The 21,834-nt window shown below is 40.2% G+C and overlaps 1 protein-coding gene across 1 annotated transcript in view; it reads left to right on the top strand.

Moving 5' to 3' along the window:
- LOC117468518 (thrombospondin type-1 domain-containing protein 7A) overlaps positions 1-21,834 on the top strand; it is a 125,609-nt gene that overhangs the window by 64,493 nt on the left and 39,282 nt on the right. Inside the window, exons 8-14 of the mRNA XM_034112689.1 lie at positions 253-447; positions 2,570-2,813; positions 12,262-12,377; positions 13,673-13,808; positions 14,393-14,496; positions 17,448-17,642; positions 19,108-19,374. Of these exons, the coding sequence (XP_033968580.1) occupies positions 253-447; positions 2,570-2,813; positions 12,262-12,377; positions 13,673-13,808; positions 14,393-14,496; positions 17,448-17,642; positions 19,108-19,374 (1,257 nt within the window). The remainder of the gene's footprint in view (positions 1-252; positions 448-2,569; positions 2,814-12,261; positions 12,378-13,672; positions 13,809-14,392; positions 14,497-17,447; positions 17,643-19,107; positions 19,375-21,834) is intronic.

Raw genomic sequence — 21,834 nt, 5'->3', positions numbered from 1 at the left:
AAAAACACAGCTGGGAGTTTCTGTGCAATAACTGCGAATAGTGGCTGCCTTTCTCTTTCATTTCCAGCATCATTTTTGGTAATTACTGAGGTTGATTTCCTCAAAACCCATTAGTATAAAACATGAATATATTATTACTTCACTACAATTAGATTAGTACCCTAGTCTTTTAATTACATCATATATTTCTAAGTATACATTATAGAGAATAGAAAATAGTTACTGTGTTATTTCCCCCTTTTGTTTCTTCAGGAGCGGAAGTGGACAGGAAGCTCTGCACGTCCTCCCCGGCTCCAGAGCCCGTGGCCTGTGAGGTGCCTTGCTCAAGAGACTGCGTGCTCAGTGATTGGACGCCCTGGACCAGCTGCTCTCAGACCTGCTCCAGTAAGACCATCGAGGGGAAGCAGATGAGGACGCGCTCCATCCTGGCCTACAACGCCGGGGAAGGTGAGTTCTGCAACATTCAGTATGGAGATGTATGCAGATGAGGCCCGGATATTGACTTCCTCATGGCCTTTCAAGTCGTCCTCTGCTGTCACTCACGGAATGTCTAGATTTCACACTTGTCTGCATGTGCATTTGTCCTTATCTCAAACAGTCTGCTTATCTGTCCTGGTGATTATTTCTGTTGGTCTGTCGCCTCGTCTGACACTTGCTTTTTTATCAGTTTCTAAGATCATTTCTCTGCTTATTCTTGTTCTTTCTGGTTTATATCTCTGTCTGCGTCTGCTCTTCTTTTTGTTCTTCTTCTGTTTGTTATGTTTCAAAACATTTTCTTGCATCTTATCTAGGTGTGTGTGTGTGTGTTTTCCTCACAGTCACTGCGATGGTTGTGGCGTGGATCACAGTGATGGAGGGTAACAGTTGTAATAGGATTGTAGCTGTTTTAAACCTCTAGCTGTGTGTCTACCTCCATTTTTTTTCTTGTTTTGAGTTTTTAAAACAACATTATCATAACAGCTTGAGGGTAACTTATAATGTATTTAGATTGTATTCATCCCGTTGTAGTGCAGTCGGGGCTTGTTGGCCATGTGTGAAATAGTTTGGATGTGTTTGCTTGATTCTGTTGTTCTACAGTTGTATTACTTTATGTACTGCATGCCTCACCTATCACATTCATATATTTAATATCTGTCTTTATCAAAGGTCTTATACGGGTGCCCAGGTTTCCAGAACTTGTTGGTAAATTATTGATGTTAGACTAGAAGTATAGTAGCTGTACTTGTATTAGCATTAGTATGTTTTAAAAATCTGATGGAATCATATCAAAATATATCCTGCTGTGTTTTCTGACACACATTTTTATAACGTACTCAAGACATATTCTCACACATGCTCAAGAACAATACCTGAAAGACGTCTCCCCACCACAGGTTCCCTCTGCAGAGTAGATGATCTGATAAGACTCAGAGCTCCTTAGCAGCTTTTGCAGCTCTTGTGTTGCATATTTAATGAAACAAAAATAGTTGAAAATACAGGAACTACTCAAAGCTTTTACATACAGGGTTCACGTTAATGAGCAACCACCAATATCTTGACATGTGCTAATTAATACAGCAATGCGCCTAATTAATGACCTCTTTAGCATAACTGCTTACACTTTATTCACAGTGATTATTATTGGACTTTATGAAGCGCAAGTGCCTCTTACTAATTTAGTTGAATGAAATTCAAGATGCTTGCTCAGTGAAAATTGCTGCAGCTCTTTGTGAATGAGCCAGCAAACTGTAATTTATCCTGCAAACACGAATCATTGCTGGCTTTCTTTGTTTTGTTTCTGGTTTGTGTTTCTGTAAGCGGCTTCACATTTTCCCCATTGTCCAACATGCAGATTTTCTAGGTCATTGTTCAGCAGCAGCTAATGCTCATCGTGCTAGTGTTGGGACATTGTTAGTCAGCTCTGTTGTCAGCAGATCGGTAGTCATGCTTGGTAACTAAAAGTTGAGATGTATCTGAGTTGGCAGTCTGTGATTCAGACCCGACTGTGTGTGCACCGCCACTCATTATGGAGCTTGCTCTCTGTCAACTCCAACAGCGAAATACAGGTGTTGAGGATTCAAAATCCTTCAATGCCTCTCAATCTCTGCTGAAAGGCCTCAGTGTCGGCAGTTACTCTAAACCTGAGAGGGCTCCATCGACACACCGACTGACTGTCTGACTGACAAAGAGAAATGAGAGGGAGACAGCCAGATGAAGAGGGAATGGGACTAACAATAGATGGGATTGTGCACAACAAGGACCCTTATCAGAAGGAATGTAGCACAAGAAGAAAGTGAGAGCATTGCTCACTTTCTTTGAATATAAAGTGACATTGAAAATATTGGGTCATCAAAACCACTAAATAATTGTGATGAATATTTCTATACTAATCAAAATGATTGTGCTCAGGTAGCTCATTAATAAGTGGGAGGCTATGTTGAATACGACCTGCGCCCCTTTTCCACATGCTGTCCCGTATATCTCCCCCTTCTCAGTATATCGGTCATCCACTGCAAGGAGAGGCAAAAAGGCAATTTAGTAATTTGACCAAGTACATTTTTCATCTGGAGTGTGTTTTTGTATTTCTCAGGTGGAGGCGCATGCCCGAACAGCAGTTCTCTTCAGGAGGTTCGGAACTGTAACGAACACGCCTGTACGGTTTACCACTGGCAGACGGGTCCTTGGGGTCCTTGTACCGAAGACCCCTCCGCTTCAACCCTAAACACCTCCACGGCAGTCCGAGCCAGCGGTGGTGGTGGTCCCTGCTCCACGGGGATGCAGACTCGTAAGGTCATCTGCGTCCGGGTCAACGTTGGACAGGTGCCTCCCAAGAAGTAAGCTCTTTTTCTTCTTTTTCAGCTCCTTGGGAACACGTGTTTGTTGGATTTATTTACCAGCGGTGTCTGGTCGTGTTTTTCCAATGACACACTGCTGCAGCAGTCTTATTTAGACTTAATGGTCATTTCTTGCTTCGCTGGTTTGTAGGCGTTTATAGCTGTGAAATAAGGTCTTGGAGAGTTGTGTTGGAATGAAATTGCTCACTCCTCAGAACTAATATCCACTGGCCTGATGTGCTTCACAATCATGTGCCTTCAGGATCCAAGGGTAGGCACGCTTTCATTTCAAAGACATCTCTCCAACAGCTGATTTGACTGATTTGGGAACCTTTATCTAAATCAAATCAGTTTAACCTAGAGCTGCCGTTCTGAGGATCGAGAACAGGGAGAGCTCCGTGGTCTCATGATTTTTGTATGGACTGTTGCTAGATTAATACACAAACGAGAGTAATAATTGTTCCTAAAGCACATATTTAAAAACACTAGCCTACATTATGAGGTCTAACAGTAACCCTTTATCATCTGTTGGTGAAGAGATCAAGTCATTGTGTTTGTTGATTTGAAAGCACATCAGTGCTAGACCATTGTAAAGATACTATATTTGTAATTGACATTGAACAGAAGAAAAATAAAGAAAAGAAGAGTCAGGAGGTGAGAGGCAGATGAGAGGAGCAGACGTGTTGGGAAAGGAAGTGACAGCGGGGGGGCTAGAGAGTCAGAAATAACAAAAACCAAGGAGACTCTGACAGAGCTTGATTAAGTAAGCAGAGCAGACTCTTTGCAAAGTTAACACCCAATTGATATCTTCCCTTTGCAGGAGACCAAATAAATAATCTCTGCGTCCCTGAAAGCCTAATTAACCCTGCCGTTTTGGGCGCTGGCAATTTCTCATTGATGATAATAACAGTAATTAAATGGGATTGATACTTTAAGGCAATTTAATCATGAGGCAGATGAGAGACAAGATGTTTGTGGTTAGCTCTGAAGCCTTCACCGCATGAGGCGGATTCAAAATATGCTGTCGAGTTAAAGTCAGCCAGAAAGATCAGCTTTAGTGTGATGCTGAATGTTTGACTGATTCACTGGACAACAAAAGATAAAGGAGTGGACTGCGAGTGTCTACATGTGTTTAAAAAAAAACCCAATGAAGATTGATTGTGGAAAGTCCTCAAAGCATCCTCTAATATATATTTAGTGTCTCTCTAATTCAAACAGATTCCTCCTCCTCTTGTCTGACACCTCCAAAGCGTGGTTATCAGCAAACAGGGGATAGGAACATCAATGATTTCAGGAGTCCGAGTGTGTTGTGTAGGTACGAGTACAAAGGCAAATGTGATTCGCAGAGAGCACCACATGATAAAATGAAGATTAATGCCCATTTCAGCGGCGGCTGTGTGAGCATCTGACCCTGACACGGCAGCAGCTGCACTTAACGGGCTGCAGAACAGAGCTCCAAGACCAGGATGCCTTTTATTCCTTTTATTTTTAAATCCACACCGGCAAAGCTGGAGAAACAGAAAAACACCGGCCCAGCGGGTGGGAGGGTAGCAGGGCTCGACGTGTCAAGGGTAATGGCATTGAGTTACTGACAGAAAAGCTTTTAGTCGATTTGCCTCCATTATCTGTAGTCGATCAATTTGTATTAAAAAAAACGAATAACAAAAACATTAGCATCCCTTAGAACTAGTAAACACAAGCTATTTGACTAAGTGGACTCCTATCAAGCACCTACTCACCCTCTCAGCATGGCGTTATTGTTGTTGACCTCAGTTGAGTGGGTTTGAGGTGTTGGGTAATGAAGGTCACACACTTTTCTTAACATATGCCTGAAGGTGTTTGACATTTCCAACCTGTGTACCTTTATTGTTGACTTATCTGACGTGCAAATACCACAGGATGGCTTTAATATCTTGTGAGGCTGTTGTTGTTATTCTTTCATTATTTGCTGTAATGGATAAATCAATTAAGATGTGCAGAGATCAATGTGCTACAGGCTATCCGACAGGTTGTAAACAAATACCCACTTGAAAACTGCAGCATTAAAGGATAGGTTCATCATTCAATACCTAAATGCCCGTATGTACATTCATCGAGGGGGTTATTGATCTTTTCTGTTCATCATCCTCTCTCAACATAACTGGTGGATTAGAGACCTAAGGGTCCGCTTTATGTGAGAGGATATAGGGAAATGTTAGACCTGATATGGGCTTTTACGTTAAGTGTGGCTATTCTGGTGTTTTTGTTTCAGTAATGTGGGGAATTGGAGGACTGCTCTCTGACTTTCAGAGTTAATATACAACCATCTCAAGCTCTCATTGTCCACTTTAATGTTACTCTATACTCTCATTTGGGGATTGAGCTTCCATCTTCCATTTAGAGACTTCCTGCATAGTTTGTATTTACAGATTTGAACACAGTTAACACCTAAAACTGTTAGATGTAATTTTAGCATGAAGAATACTTTTAAAGAATCTTGCAGTTTCATTAAACAATGCCGTTTTAATGCTGTAGTGCAGCAACAACAGTGGCCTTTAGCATTAGCCTAAGGTTTGCAGAAGCAGTCTTTGTTTGAACGTCAACGATAGTCATATCCAAGCTTAATACCCAAGGTCCCACAGTTCTTTTCTCATGAAAATAAATTATATTTGGGAGAACATTTACCATAAATAGGTGGATCTAAATGCCCAGTATATGTAGCAATGAACTACCAATTCACGTTCTAAGCTACACGATTACACCTGGGTTCTCTTAATGACCAGATCATATTGAGACTTTTTTTGTCTCAGTCTTGACTGCTTGAAAGAAGCACTGTAAATGCTATGAAACCGGGTCTCTCTGCACAAAGTGAGGCTTCTCTGCACCTGCCTTCATAGACCGGTGGTGCTGTCCTTGGTGCTGAAGAAGCTTCCATTACACTGACCCTGCCGGTTTATAACCCTCACTATGCCCATGACGTCCTTTTGTAATCTTACTGCTGTAACCTTCAAAGGTGTTGATTCAAATCTTTAGGAGAATTTTCCTCAGCCACTGTCACTGGCAGGGGTCCAGTAACAGGCTTTAAGCCGGCATGTTGACTTCACGAAAGTTAAAGTTAATGCCAAGAACTGTTATACATACACACTAACACACAGAGGACATCAAATAATTTCAACGCCTCATGGGAAATTAACTTTGACTCTTCAACTCACAATGACAAACATTGCCACCAAGATGTGTCCTATTAGAGTGATTGCCAATTAGCCACATTTGTTAGCTTAAAGAGGGGTATGCCAATCAACAAGTTTTCAAATCAGCATGAGTCAATTAGCAGAGCTGGAAGAGGCCAAATCATCCCTACTTAACATGCAGGAGCATTGGTCTAAAAATGGAGAGGAACGGATTGAAAAATATGCAACAAACTCAAACTGCAGTGATTGAAATAAAACATAAGTCCACAATGATTGACATTTACACAATTGCAGGAAGGAAAGGGGTGCTCAAATGGTTCAACAAAGCGTCAGACTAGAACAAGTTAACTATTTTCAACCAACATAGACATGTAAAGATGGTGTGTACAGAGCACAGAGTAACAGCATTAGTTATGACCCATGAATAGATCATAAATACACCTTCTTGAAACAGTTCACTCCAATGATTCCAATAGCTGTTCAAGTGGCGTGAAAGCTAGATAATGTGAAGACAAACAGTATGATATATTATTTATATATATATTTTATAATAGAGATCAAACCATTCAGTGATCCCTAATGCATTGTATGGATTGAAGACATTATGTTTCTCTGCTCATTCAGATATTTACTTTCACTTTATCTGTAGTTGAGTAAACGTTGTGGTCCATCTTTTATCCAAGCTTTGGTTGCTTTTTATTTCCCAAATGGATAAGGCACACCAACTGGCACTTGTTTTGTTTGAAACCCTTAATTTGTACCTTTCTTGACCAAAGAAAAAGCATACATTTGAACAGCTCTGTGTCCCCGGCCATCTGTTGCTCAGAGAGGCGGTGTTTTCAAGCCTACACTCAGAAGCGGCTTGATATTGTTATTTCCTTTTTCCTTTTCTTTTCTTTGCTACATGTCTTCATCTCGCAAAATCCAACTGTCAGGTATTTCTGATCAGTGCACCCATGGGATCCCAGCAGAACAAACAAACATGGCCACCTGCACCCTGCTTATGCAGATGTGTCCTGTCTTATTCACCAATGGATCTGAGCTGTCTTCCTCCCGCAGCCCTAGGCAGTGAACCTGAGTGCATGTCACAAACACAAACACACCCAGACACACACACACAACACACACACACACTCACACGAACACTAACTGTCACAGCCCAATAAAAATCGGGAGCCACAACAGAGATAAATATGTCAGTGCCTCAGGCTTGGGCTGCTATCTTCATATCGAGAAAAGCTGTTTTGGTGTGAGGAAAAAGAACAACAACGTCTGCTTATTGATTCTGACAGTCTGTGTGCTGCATGCTATCAAATGTGTCTTTGTATAATCACATTGATGCTGTGGAGACCGAATGATTCATGGTTATGATGTTCGACAGTAGCTGTATTAATGCCAGTCAATCATCTTGCTCCCGTGTTGTCTAATGGAGGCTGTGTTTACTCTCGGCTTTTCACTCTGATATATCGTTTAAAGGCCTCAAGAAGGGTTAGACACAACTGAAAGGGTCCTTGAAGAACTGCAACTGTTTTATGCTAAATTAAAAAATGATATTCTTTTTTTGTAGTCTGTAATTTTGATAATGAAATTAATTAGGCCTTATCTCTTCCCAGCAGACCTTGTTTTTGCGTGTGTATTCTCTCTTAAAACTACTGACGGTTATTTTCTTTGAATCTCCTCACTTCATCCTGCTCAACCATCTGCTCATGTGTTGAACACAGCCTCTCACTGAACAGATTACTCAATGCGCTAATAGCAGCGCAACACGAGCATTAGCCTGGCTGCTCGTCTTAATGTCGCGCTTTGGGACCAGCTCCGGGGGCCATGTTGTGTATGCCCTGGCCTCGCTACAAACCACGACATTTAAAGATCATTATGGGATTGTGACTAGAACCAGGAAGTCAGTTACAAAGCAGATGCCATTACTGGATGGTTTCATTCGTTTCAGTGTGGTGCAGGCATTTCCATAGTGAACTGTTGAAAAAGCAACAATTAGAAAATTGTTCAGTGAGGATAAAATACTAAATACAAACATTGTCTCCTAGAAAACAAGAACATCTGACAAGCAAATACATTATGACAGGCAAAATGAACAAAAACTGGAGGAAAACAGTGAAGTACCACAATGTATACGTGAAAAAATGCATACAAGACAATAGTACAACTGTCTTTCACACCCCCACACACAGAGTCTCCCAGCCAAACATTGTGTTGTTCCTATTCTGGCTGGTATTGTGTTCTGCCAACAAACGTGGTCTGTTTTCTTAATGAAAACTGGAATGTAATTGAACTTTAATGATCTAAATTTGGATAATACCTACAATTAGTGTGGCAACAATCTAATTACACTATAAGGGAATCAAAGGGGGTTCTCTTGGTAGAGGCAAACCTGCTATGAGTCAACTCATTGCCCTATATGTAAAGCACTCAAAACACACAGATTGGATACAAGGGGATTATAAGAAACACAATCAAAATGATAGCTGCATTAAACAATGTTTTTAAATAAACTTCCCACAGGAAACTACCATCAGTTTTTGCACCAAATTATCTTTTTAGGTTCTCCTGGGCCTTTAGCCAATCCCAGCATGCAGCTCACTAGTATGCAACATACTCACATTGACAACAGACACTCTTCCCATTCACACTGATGGTTGATTTAGAGTTTACAGTTTAAAGGAAACTGACAAAGATGGAGAGGGACATCATCATTATATTCATAACTTAACAGATCCCAGTGAACAAAATTATTACTTTAGTGTGAAATGATCACAAAACTTCAGTAACAAGCAGAAATATACATGTTGTGTTTAGTTTTATTGACACCACTTACAGTTAAATTGTATTTGAGAACTTTAAAAGATAGCAAGGATCATAGTTTGCAATGTTTCTTATTGATAATAACATGACTTGAAAACTGACTCAGGGTATTTATTTAACTTGGAATAAGAACTGACCCCTATGTTTCAGAAACCCAACTTTGATTTGGAAGCCTGGGACATAAGAAACACATTTATCTTGATGTGCATTTATTGCTAGCATTTTCTCATGACTCATAGATCAGTTAACCACAAGACGTCACTTCTTAGCAGACAAAGGTTGTTTAAGGGTTACAAACCAACATTCAATTATGTTGTTTTTCTACTAAGGACAAATCAGCTAAAACATTTGCTTGTTGTTTATGTATTTTCAGGGGACATTGTAAAGGTGAAACCTAAAAGGCAGGCAGTTTGCACTCTAGCAGTGAGACTTGTATTTCTCTGGGGTTTCGTTTGGTATTCATAGGGCTTTCTGTCTAGATTAAAGGCAAAAGTCAAACAGTATTTTTTAAACTTCTGTCTATTATTCAAATAGGAACATTGTTTTATTGCCTGAGTTCTTCTAAGATCCTACACAAGTGGTAAATTGTAGCTCATCCCCAGACATTTAGCATTTTTGAGTGGCAGAGTGAGTATAACCAGGTCAAAAGTGTAATCCCCTCTTTGTCAGAGAGCTCTTAGAGCCACATTATCTAATAGCACAGCCTCAGAGCTCTGATCCCTCGTGATGTGGAGAAATGTTTCTCTGCCTCAGGCACATTTTCAAGAAATCAATAAGCATAAGAGATACATCATCTGAAGTCCTTGTACAAACGTATATAAGCCATGCTGCATTTATAAACATACAAAAGAAAGAACGAAAAACTTGCATGGATAACAAACAAAATAATGTATACACTACATTGATTTGAAACCTACAGCTGCAGTATTGTTGCGATAGTTGCATACAGTATCCTATTAGCATCTCATTTGAGATAGATTTGATCCTTTATTAACTGATACAACTTTGAATTGATCAACATGGTTTAGAGATTTACTGCACTGTGCCTTCTGTTGTGTAGCTCAAAGCAAAATGGATTGAGTTCGATAAATATAAATGTAATGAACTTGAAACAAACCAAAATGAAAAGTTATGTTTCTTTTGTTTCTCTGAGACTTTAACAATGTTGTTCATGCGCCTGTTTGATATCAGCCTCCTGCTTATTGGATTGATTATATAATGCATTGCTCTATGTACGACTTGATTGTATTTAGTTCTTCCAGATTGTTGTGCACGGTTTATTTTTGTCGCTGCTTCTCTGCCAGGTTTGACTTCATAAAGAGCCTTGTGATCTGTACAGTCTGCAGACCGTGCAGAATTATAGGTTTACACGTTGTTAAAATGCTGTTTAGCCCTGGCGTAGCGATTGTTCTGCACTCTCAGGTTCATGAGTTGGATCAGAGCAGCCTTGTGTTATGTTGAAGTGTCCTCAAGCTAGTCACCTGTTCATTCACCTTTTTTATGGACGTGAGAGCTGAAGGCTAAAAATGTAAATGTAGCATTCGGCAGCTGTATTTTCTTTATCCTTGTGAGGGACCATTCACTTGTATGAAGACACCAGAGGATTTGTTCCGCTCGAGAGGGATTTAGCTCTCCTTTTGTAGCTGTTCCATTATTGCATTTTCCCTATGAGGCTCCCTATCGCTTCCCTGATAACACCATGCTAACGAGTATGGAACGCCCAGAGGAGAGCGCTCATTCTCAGCAACATTAAACCTGACCTGTGTGTCAGCAATAGGATGAGGAAACAGGCAGGAAACGTCCCTGCTGCGCCACGGCAACGCAGTGTTTCAGAGCTCAGATTACAAGATGTCTTCCAGCAGGTCTATCTCGACCTATTTATCTCTACCCGGCGGTATGCACAGGGGACCCTAGGTGCTTAAATGACTGAAGATGAACCACAACCACGAGAAACCTCAGCTTGACCCTCTGTTCTGTGCAAACAAAAAGGGATTATCACTCGCTGATAGCAGGTTCCAGTTAAAACAAAGGAGTTTCTGTCTTGAGGCCCGCCTGCTAGCTTTTAGCTTAACCCTGAAGGAGCTCTGTGTGTAGCACTTTCCCCCCTAGAGAGAAATACATGTAATACATCCTCATGGAGTCAACAATTCCTGTGCCGTTTACGTTCTTCTGTGGGGGGAGTATGACCGACTCTTCTCCATATCTATAACACTGTGAGCCAGATGGCGAACATCAGTCGTAAACTGCATGTGATAATGAAGGTTTTCATCAGTTTTTATTGCCCTAGATTGTCCCTAGAATAATTACATTCTGTATTCAAGCAATACCCAGATGGCTGGTGTGCCGAACCTCCACAGTGATATTTATTAAAGCTTTAAACATGGTTTATATCTCTGTATATATATTGTATGTATTACATGTCAGTTGAATCCAGACTGTCGGTACGTATATGAAAGTCATTTGGGCCTGTCTGATGTTTTACAGTTAGTTGCAAAAGTTGCAATGTAATGCTATAATAACCGTAAGATGATGAAAGCAAGTAACTTAATAGGACTTTGTCTGAGCAAAATGCTAACTCACTTTCTGGACATATCAACATGTTCGCTTAATGTTTGGATTGTGAAATTGACATTGTTTTATCAGTAGTGTCCACACACTAAGCCCATAACAATATTGGATCAATGCTTGTTAATAAAGCAGTATAATTAGTATTAATGAGTGCCGACTTTGCATTCATCTGTGTTAATAGTCAAATCATGTCTGTTCTATTTACATTGCCCAATATCACAAAGCACACATTTGCCTTAATAATCTTTACAATCTGTTTAGCATACAAATCCTTTTCTCTTTGATTCTGTATTCAAATAAGAAAATACACTTCCAAACAAACCCTTTTATAGCGAGGAAAAAATGTCAGTAAGAGCAACAGAGGAGGAAGCGCTCTCCCACGACAGACAGATATGCAGCAGAAGTTGTGTTTCAGAACAGACTAACATGATTAAATTACAATAATAAAAGAACCTTGATCACACATTGTTATGGACTCAGTGTGTTGTTGCCTACATAAACATTTGTGTCTATTCTCTCTCACTTCATGCTCAGCTTGCTGTACAGTAATCTGGGTTGACATGTTTCTTCTTGTGGTCAGTTTCCTATAACCAACACTATCATTTATGCGGGCGTACACAGCAACATTACATCATCTCCTTGCTACAATAGGTTGTGATTTTGTATGGTGAAACCAGAAAAATAAATACTACGAGATGTTCTGAAATGACCAGAAATCCAATCCATGTACAGTACTCTATGGACAATTTTGAAGCCAAAGCGTCTGGGAGATTTACAGTAATCAATGTTTTTCTTTTTTTTCGGCACCCTGAGATTTAGAAAAGGCCTCTCGCCTGATATATGTCATAAACGGGTTTTACAGCCCCACTGTGTGTGTTTTTGTTGTCTAGGTGTCCAGACAGCCCCCGCCCCACCACCGTGCGACCGTGTCAGCTGCCCTGCAAGAAAGACTGCATCATGACCCCTTTCAGCGACTGGACACTGTGTCCTTTCACTTGTGATGCAGGTACTATGACATCTTTCTCCTCATGCATGGAGAGAATACCTGTCTGATGTAAAAAGATACTGTTTTTTTCAGATAATTAAATGGGAATCAGGGAAAGAATCGATTATCAAAGAAAGGTGTACACAAATCCGGTATCTTGAAATGTAGCAGTGTGTCTTAAAATGTTTTACACTTTGTCATAAACTGTCCATTTCTTCATTTATTAACAAAATCATCTTCTCTCACCCTGAGCTGAAAGGTATTTATTTCCATAATATACATTTATAACGATTTTTAACAATTGTTTTACACTAGATGATTCACTCGTGAGTCACATATCAGTCATTCATTATTTACAAAATCATTTTCATTGGAAAGGTACATACATTTGCATACCAGGTACTGCATATGCCAGAACACAGCTTCATTATAGCATGCACATTTATTTATATGACTTTGTCGCAGCCCAGAAGAACTAAAAGTGATTGTGTGAAAAAACGATTGAGGCTACAGTGGAGCCTTTTCCTAGAGCCAATCAGATTAACTACCACATAAACATCTTGCATTCAGATCTCTTTACACGTCATTCATTTGACAGATTGGCATGTAAGACAACCTTTGGGCCGACCTCTTTTAGTGCGACTGGCAAGCCGACTCAGCCAGGGCTAAAAGTGTCAGCACCAGTTGTTGTTGTTTTTATGCTGTAAAAAAAAATATATATATATATTGTTCAGTTGGGGTCACCTTTGCTCGACAGCCACTGGCCCGATCTGTTGAGCAGAGGCAACTTCATTACATTGATTTACATCTGAAAATCATTACCGTCCATATTTTGATGACCTCTTCGTGTGACACTGTGGCATAAATCTCTTTCGCTCTGAGCATGCTGCACCGATGGCAGTGCATTTGAATTTGATGCTGTGGATATCTTCACCTTGTGCAGGGAATTTCACATCACCCCCATACAGTACGATCGTTTAAAGCAAGGTTCAGGAATATCCAGGGGCTCGTTGCATCTTAATTAACTTCTTGAGGTCATCTACACACATGTAAACAACATCAATTTAATTTGAGTCAACTCCAAGGTCTAATGGGATTTTTTTCACAGCATTGTTGTTGGCTTGAAATCCAAAGTAATCAGACGTGCGTGTTGTCTGCATTAGCTATCCATTTAGATATGGCAAAAGCACTCTCCATGTATATTCTTCAAGAACTATTAACAGAGCAGCCTAGCTTATCATTTTGACATGTTTCTCATCACATTCCCCTCACCAAAATTATTGTTTGAATTAATGATTGTGTGTGTGTCCGTTCAGATGGTAACGCTGTGAAGACAAAGCAAACAAGGAAACGTCTTATCATCCAGCAGCCATCCAACGGAGGACAGGACTGTCCCGAGGTGCTGGAGGAGGAGAAGGACTGTGAGGTCCCCAAAATCTGTCCAGGATTCAGGTAAAAACACACAACAACAATACAAAAATGCAGATTTCAGATTTCCTGTTTTCTTACTTTAATCAACAGCTATCAGTTGGACAGATCGATTTAAATGACATTGTAGCATAGCTGCAATTCCTGTATTGAAAAATAAAAAGCCATATAGGCACTGTAGGACATTTCATTTATGATCTTAAGCACTCTACATGTGTCCCAGTTTATTCACTTTATATCACACATTTACTGTATATAAAACAGGTTTTCACACATATTCAATGTCTGTAGATGGTAAAAACGGTGACTCAAGTCATAAACCTATGAAAGTCAAAAAAAATGTTTGGCTGACTGGTCAGAAAGCAGGATCCTCATTAACTATATCTGTTAATGAAGTAAAAAGATATTTTTGTAAAAATGTTTGGTAGTTTCAATATGGTTAATACTATGCATACTATAAACACAGGACTATAGTTTATTTCCCTCAAATAGTTTGGCACTATTCCCCAATCTTTTTCACATATTACAGTCTTACATGGTGCACTGTTGGTGTTACGGTGAATCCCATGGTCGTGTTGATTTAGCTATTCCATCCTGATTTATTCCAGGTGGAAAACCCATAAATGGAGGAAGTGCCAGCTGGTCCCATGGTTTCTCAGACAGGAGCGTCCCGGTGCACAGGAGACCTGTGGACCCGGGCTCCAAACAAGAGGTATAGAATCTCTTCATCTCCCCCCACATCTCCACTGGACCGTCACTAATCACTGTTAATTAATTTTTTGCTCCTTTGGGTGCATCTGAAACCCGGCCACGAGGCAGCAGATGGATACACCAAGGTTTTGAGAAAAGGCCAATTGACTTATAGCAGATATCAAATAATCTCACTTACTATACCTGATACTACTAAAAACACATTTTATTTTAATCTGAGTTGGGAAGAAACTGTGTTCCCAAGCGGTGATGGTCCTCCGGAGACCTACAGTATGCTGTAGACTTGAAAGTGGTGATTGTTACACTTGCTTTTCTTTTTTTACCTCAGGCTCTTGTCATGCAATTTTAATCAAATGTTTTTTTTGTTGTAGTAGAAGATGCAGCACCTTGCCTATAGCATGTGACAGCCCAAACTTTTGTTTATATGGGCTTCACGTACGAGTGACAAGTACTGTAAACGGGTTGTGGCTCTCTCACTTTAAAAGCATATTTCCTCTTGCCTTTTCATAGAGGATGGATGCACCATGTAGTCCTAGGAGGCTTTCATAAAAATTCAATTTCAGGGGGTCACGCAGAATGATCAATTTCATTATGTTCAAGCTCCTATAGAAGACCATTATTAGTGCTTATATTTCTGTTTCGTCTTCCCCAGCTTACATTAATGGATGGAAGAATCAATTTATTCATGAAAAATGCTATATGGTCCACTTCAGACATACTCACACCACACTATTCCCGATTCTCTGCTGCTTTTCACTGATGTGATACCATGTGACACCTGATGTCCAGAGCCTTCTGCACATGTTTTCACTCCTCTGACACATTAAAGTGGCAGAAATAACTTTGTCATTGACTTAAATCAAATTAGACACACTGTCCTTGCTGGTATGTGTTTTTGTCTGAGAGTGTATTATGTTGTTTACCTGGACAGAGACTTTCCTTAGAGGAAAAAAAGCACTGCAGTAGCACTATGAAACAGCACATAGAACAACTGAGACCATGTGCTTATCTTTGTCTCTCTTGTTGACACACACACACACACACACACACACACACGCACGCACGCACGCACGCACGCACGCACGCACGCACGCACGCACGCACGCACACACACACACACACACACACACACACACACACACACTAGCTCAGATAAGACCTGACCTAACACACCAACAGACGGAGGATTTTCAAACCAATAGCAGTGCCCACGGGGGGTTCAGAAGTAATGTGCTTAGAGATTGATTTCTCTATGAAGGTAAACCCCTGCCGAACGTCTGCATTAAAAGAAAATGAAATATTGCAGCAACTCAAGTAATAAACCCTTTATTGAAAGAACAAAGAATAGGATGATGCAAGCCAACACAATATTGACTTATGGGTTTCAAACCAATTAAGGTTTGTGTCTGTTCTGCTTATATTTGTTATTTAGCTCGGAGTGAGATGTAATTGGAATTAAACAGTTGTATCTTGTTTTCATTGATTCTTTTGTTGCCCTCTGTAAATCTCTATTTGATGTTATTTTGCCCATCATTGGGGAAAGTACAAATTGGATCTCTTACTTTATTTAAAAGGGCATTACAGCGATTTTCACTCTTCAAAGTGCCTTTACCAAAAGGAAATGTTTTGGAAACAAGAAAACCTCTGCACCTAATTTGTCAAAAACCTCCTGAACAATGACACAATGATGGATCCCAACCAAGAGCAGCTTTTGATGTTTGATTGAAAATCCCCTAAAGGCAGAAAACAACATGCTACAATACTTTTACTACCATACTATATTTACTACTACTGTACTTAATTACTGGACAGTCACTGTAAAAGTGGAAATATGTATTAATACTCTACTGAAAAAAAACACATGCATTAAAATGTTCTTATAATGATTTATTTAACTTATTAAAGAAATAGCGGGATACTTTGGGAAAAGCACTTTTTTGTTTTTTTTCAAAGGGATATTATTCTCATATCTGTCAATTGAATGTGTTGGGAAAATACTGAATGTTCCTTCTATATCAGAGTACCACGTGATAAGAGTAGCTGTGTACGTAGCCGGATGTATGACTACATGGATGACGCTCATGAGACACTGTGATGTGGTTATGATAGCTATGTTCCTAAGATTGGCATGATGACACAGCCCCTAGAGAGATAGGCATATGACTGTCATGTGTATTGCTTACGCAGGCCTTAGCTAATCTTTATTAATGTCAGAATACTGCTTTGAACCAGTATTCTGACATCTTGTTGACTGTAACACCCTCTCTTGTATATAAGCATATCTACTCTGGGAACTATTTGTCCCACGCAGCCCTGTGTGTGATGACTACTTCCATTCTTGCAAGGATAATGTATACAAATGTATCCTGTTATTGAAGACCAAGCCGGTGACGAGTGAAGTTTTTCTAACAGAATGCAATATGCAAATCCAGAGAGCAGTCGGTTAGACACAAGGAGAAACAGTTAGCCCGGCTCTGTCCAAAAGAAATAAAATGTAGCTGTTCGCGCCTCCAAACCTCAGTAATTAACGGGTGATATCCAGTTTGTGGTTTAATGAGATGTTATGTGCTGGATTATTAAATTAGTGAGCCTCTGGTTTTCAGATATAAACTCCTGAATGCTTGCTGTGGCTTAAGCCTATTTATCTCGTGGATAAGAAAGTCTTCTAATTTACCTCTTGGTGAATTACCCAAAATGAAGAAAAATATATTAAACTGTCAAAACATAACATGGGAATATGGAAGTAAAGCGTAAGTAGGTCAATGTTGTATTATGCCATGTACTCTAGTAGTTCACTCAGTTCCTTTTGTATTACCGTACATCATTATCTTGCATTTTTAAATACCTGCTGTGACAACCAATCAATCTGTTGAAACAATAAAAGATACACTTTATGGCCTCCCACACATTCTAATGAAGCCTTTGTGACCCGTCTTCTCTGAATCCTTCCAGCTGTGTCGTGTCGCCAGCTGGACGGGACGCAGGCCGACATCAACGAGTGTCTGAAATGTGCCAAGGCCATGCCCACCATCACTCAGCACTGCCAGCTCCCCTGCCAGGACGACTGCCAGCTAACCAACTGGTCCAAGTTCTCGTCCTGCACAGCTGACTGCGTGGGGGTCCGCACCAGAAAGAGGGCATTGATAGGTGAGAACAAAGAGTGGCACTGCACCAAATGGGCTTTTGTTCTGAACCCTTTTGGGACAGGATTATTACCTGCAATGTAGTTTAAGTGTCGGTGAGGTACCAGGCAGTAATGTTGTTGGGCAATTCTCCAAGAGACGAGCAGTAAAGTTAAACATAATGTCGTAAATCTTTTCCGGTAGTTCTTGCCAGGTAATGCTCCAGTGGGATTGAAGCAACAAATCTGAAATAACTCCTCAGCCTTTGTTTTCCATCAGGGCGTTCCCAGACAGTTGCCTTGTGCATCACAGTTATAAAGCAAAATGACAGGAGTGCAGCAAAGCATTAAGAGGTTACTGTGGGGGAAAAAGTTAACTTTAAAATGGGAAAAAGTGGATTTGGAAAGCTTTCATTTCCCCCTGATTTGATGCATTCTTTTGACCCATTCTACCAAGTATAAAAGAGCAAAGAGGTCAAGGCATGCATTGAAGGACTCTTTGAAGAGGTTGTATCATTGTTCTTCGCTTTGAACCATAAGGGAGGATGTGGATTTTAAGGATCAATTCAGAGTCCTACAGCTTTGGGGAATGGGTCTTTTTAAAGGTGGTTTACTCTTTCAAAGCAGAGCAATAATTCCCTTCCCTTTCTCAAGTTACTATTTTACTCCTAAATGTGTAACTTTAATCTCAGAGAATATTTGACTTTTCTTCCGGTAAATATGCAAGTTGTTGTCTGAATATTTCCAACTTCCCCCAAAAACAGTAAATATTGTTTTTCTACCTCCAATGGACCTTAAAATATGTTGTATTATTCTCTTTTATACACATACAGTCCCCTCAAAATGAAAAGTAAATGTGGATCATTTGGAGTAAAGTATACTGTATACTTTTCTGCTGCCTGTTCCTCACGAGGACCTTTACAGACAGATTAAAACATGATTCACAGAAGCTTGCTAAAATGCAATTTCCAACAACCAGCTGTGGTCCTCATGCAGGATAAACTTAGCAAACCTTGGCTCTGATTGTATTAATGCAAAAAAAAGCATTACAGTCAAACTTAAAGCCCCCTGTATTCACTGGCAAATGTTAAGGATACTTTAGCCCTATCTTCCTATTTGCATGTGAAACTACTTGTTTCTGCTTGTTCTATGATTAATAATGCTTGACATGTTGTTAAAAATATTCAAGTTGTCTCAGTAAAAGAGCACTCTGCTTGAAACAATTTTGCCAGTGTAATCTATCATCAGGAGTTGCTGTCTCACTGTTGATGTATCCCACACGAATGAGGGGACAGCAACTCCTGTGTCACCCAGCCTTTTTTCAGTGACTACACTATCCAAACCTTCCCACAGGCTTTAAAAGTACCCTTAAATATGGTGAGACTCAAAGTCATTTAGACCAAAAAGAGACAGAAATCCAACAACACCAGCAGACGTATGGAGTCACCTCTCCCAAAGCGATTCCTTCATCTCTGTCATCTCTGTCCTCAGGGAGGAGCAAGAAGAAAGACAAGTGCAAAAACACGCAAATGTACCCTTTGAGTGAGACCCAGTACTGTCCGTGTGACAAGTACAATGCCCAGCCGGTGGGGAACTGGTCCGACTGCATCCTGCCCGAGGGGGGGAGAGTGGAGAGCCTCCTGGGGATGAAGGTGCAGGGAGACATCAAGGAGTGTGGGCAGGGGTACCGCTACCAGGCCATGGTGTGCTACGACCAGGACAACCGGCTGGTGGAGACCCTGCGCTGCAACAGTCACGGTCAGTATTTAAATAAGTATGTGTGTGGGTATTTGTTTCAGGTAACATCACAGAGTTAGTTGTTTTTTAAAAGGGAACATGAACAAATCTCTAGAAATATGTGGCCATGCTGATTGTTTTGGTTTCATGTGTTTTAGAGCAATCTGCCTCTAGCACCTACTTCCACCCACTTGCATGGAGGTTAAAACATCTAAGGATGATCTGAACTTAGAAGATCCTCAATAGAAGGCCTGACAATAAAGTCAATTTGTTCAGGTTTTTACAAACTGTCGCTCTGAGCCTACTCTATACCATGTGGAAAAATGGATGGTTTGTGGCTCTCGGAGCATAGAAGAATTTGGTCTGGTTTTTTACGTTTTTTAAAAGGACAATGCATTTTTTAAACATCTTTGAAAATATGATAAAAAAATGGAATAAGCCAGAAAGGAATATTTTACATGTGATGATGAACACACTTTTTCTCTCATCTAAACACTTTTATTATGAAGCAGAACATAAAGGAAATGTAGAGCTTTTCATCCGCATTAATCCACACCACTCATACACAGCTGAAAGTGATCATGAAAATAAAGTAAAGATGAAACCGTAAAGTACAAACAGGGATGAATGAGAGAAACTACATGGCTACATATCACTAGAAGTCGGCATTACAGAGAATGTCAAACATTTTACGTATGGCATGTGACCCTAAATGATGGAAGCAGATCTTAGAGGAAACTGCATTTAAGCACACAAGTATACAAAAGCTACTAAATTGTGTTTTCCCTCTCCAGCATTGACTACTTGGTTCCAGCTGAGAAATATTCTGTAGAGCAACAGATGCAAGAATAACTGTTTATTCAGATAAACATTTATCTGAGGTGAAGGATTTTGTCTGTGCACATATGCAGTCCCCCTCCTATGGAGGTTAGGGTCCTATTTCAGATACAGGATTTCACATTAGGAGGATTTTCTCTGGCACACTCCTGTCAGAATCATTTGTCTCTTCGTTTTTAAAGGTCTTATCTAAGATCCAAAATACTTCAAGCGAAGAATCCTGGCTCAGAAACTCGTTGTGAAATTGCTGTGAAATAGAATGCGGGAGATGTTCAAATGAATACATCAGTGTTGTGCATATACAAACAAGGTTTTAGTTTCTTGTGTGAGTCACAGATTCAGATATGCGACGGTTAATCTGGGTGTGGGTGTGACAAGGGCATGTCGTAAGGATGGGGTGTGTGTGTGGTGGTGTGTGTGTGGTGGTGTGTGTGTTTTGCAGCCACTGAGTATTTTTACACCTATGTGAATGTTTGTGAGTGTGTTTGTGTGCATCCATGCGTTCATCTTCAAGCACCAATGAGCTTAGAACAAAATAAATGTTCCTTGAGGTGCACAGAAAAGCAAAAACACATTCATGAGGCTTGGTGTAGCTACATGTGAATCTCAAAGATATCATTAAATCTCTCCTTTATCCCTCTCATTCAGTCGCTCTTCCTCCATTCTCTCTGCCACTCCTTCCTTTATTTTCTGTGTCATTCTCTCTCAGCCATCATCACTTTTAATCTTGATAGGGGAAGAGACGTGGTCTTTCCAAGACTCTGTTGCTGACACAATGCCCTCGGCTGTGATGTCGATCAGGCAAACTGTGCCACTGTTATCTCTGTATTCCACAGACCACCATATCACCAGGAAACAAGGGGATTATCATTAAAAGTGAACGTTGATCCAAGCTTTGTGGTACTTCTCACTTCCCAGATTGCCTGGTTCCTCTATATAAAGAAGCAGATATTATAAATAAAGATCACACTGCATGCTGTTCAGAACAATTCTCAAGACATTAGTTCTCTTATTCAGCGTTTGTGCAGTTTACTAGAAACAATTTCAAACACTATATTACTGTACTGTAAACGTTGAAAGTCAAGCTTGACTGCAGATACACTATAATAAGCAACACAAGAAGGCTGTAACATCCAAATGACAAATTCCTGATTCTCTTAGTCCCCAGTAATAATTACAATCAGCCACAAGAAGATCTAATCAGTGTGTTGTCATGTTCAATATAATCAAGGGATAGGGGCCTTTTAATAAAGGCTACTTTATTAAATAATTATAGGCCCATCTCTAAATTGTCAGTTCTGGCCAAGGTTCTTGAAAGCCTAGTGAGTGAGCAGGTAAAGGTGTTTTTAAAGGGGACCTATCATGCAAAATGCACTTTTGTACGTCTTTTATACATGAATATGTGTCCCCGGTGTGTCAGGGAACTCACCAAGTGTCAGAAAACCGAACCCTCTCTCTTTTCCTCAAAACCCAAATCTCTAAAAACGGGGCTGCAACGGATCTGATACAGACTGATACAGATTTGAAATATCTCTGACGTCAGAAACACGGAGCTCCGCCTATATGGGCAACTCTCCACCTATCAGGGGAATGAGAGGTTGCCGTGGCATGGTAACAGCATGGTAACAGCATGGTAACAGCATG

This window comes from Trematomus bernacchii, unplaced genomic scaffold (assembly GCF_902827165.1).
Source record: "Trematomus bernacchii unplaced genomic scaffold, fTreBer1.1, whole genome shotgun sequence".
Classification (NCBI taxonomy): Eukaryota; Metazoa; Chordata; class Actinopteri; order Perciformes; family Nototheniidae; genus Trematomus; species Trematomus bernacchii.
This window is presented reverse-complemented; position numbering and strand designations above follow the sequence as displayed.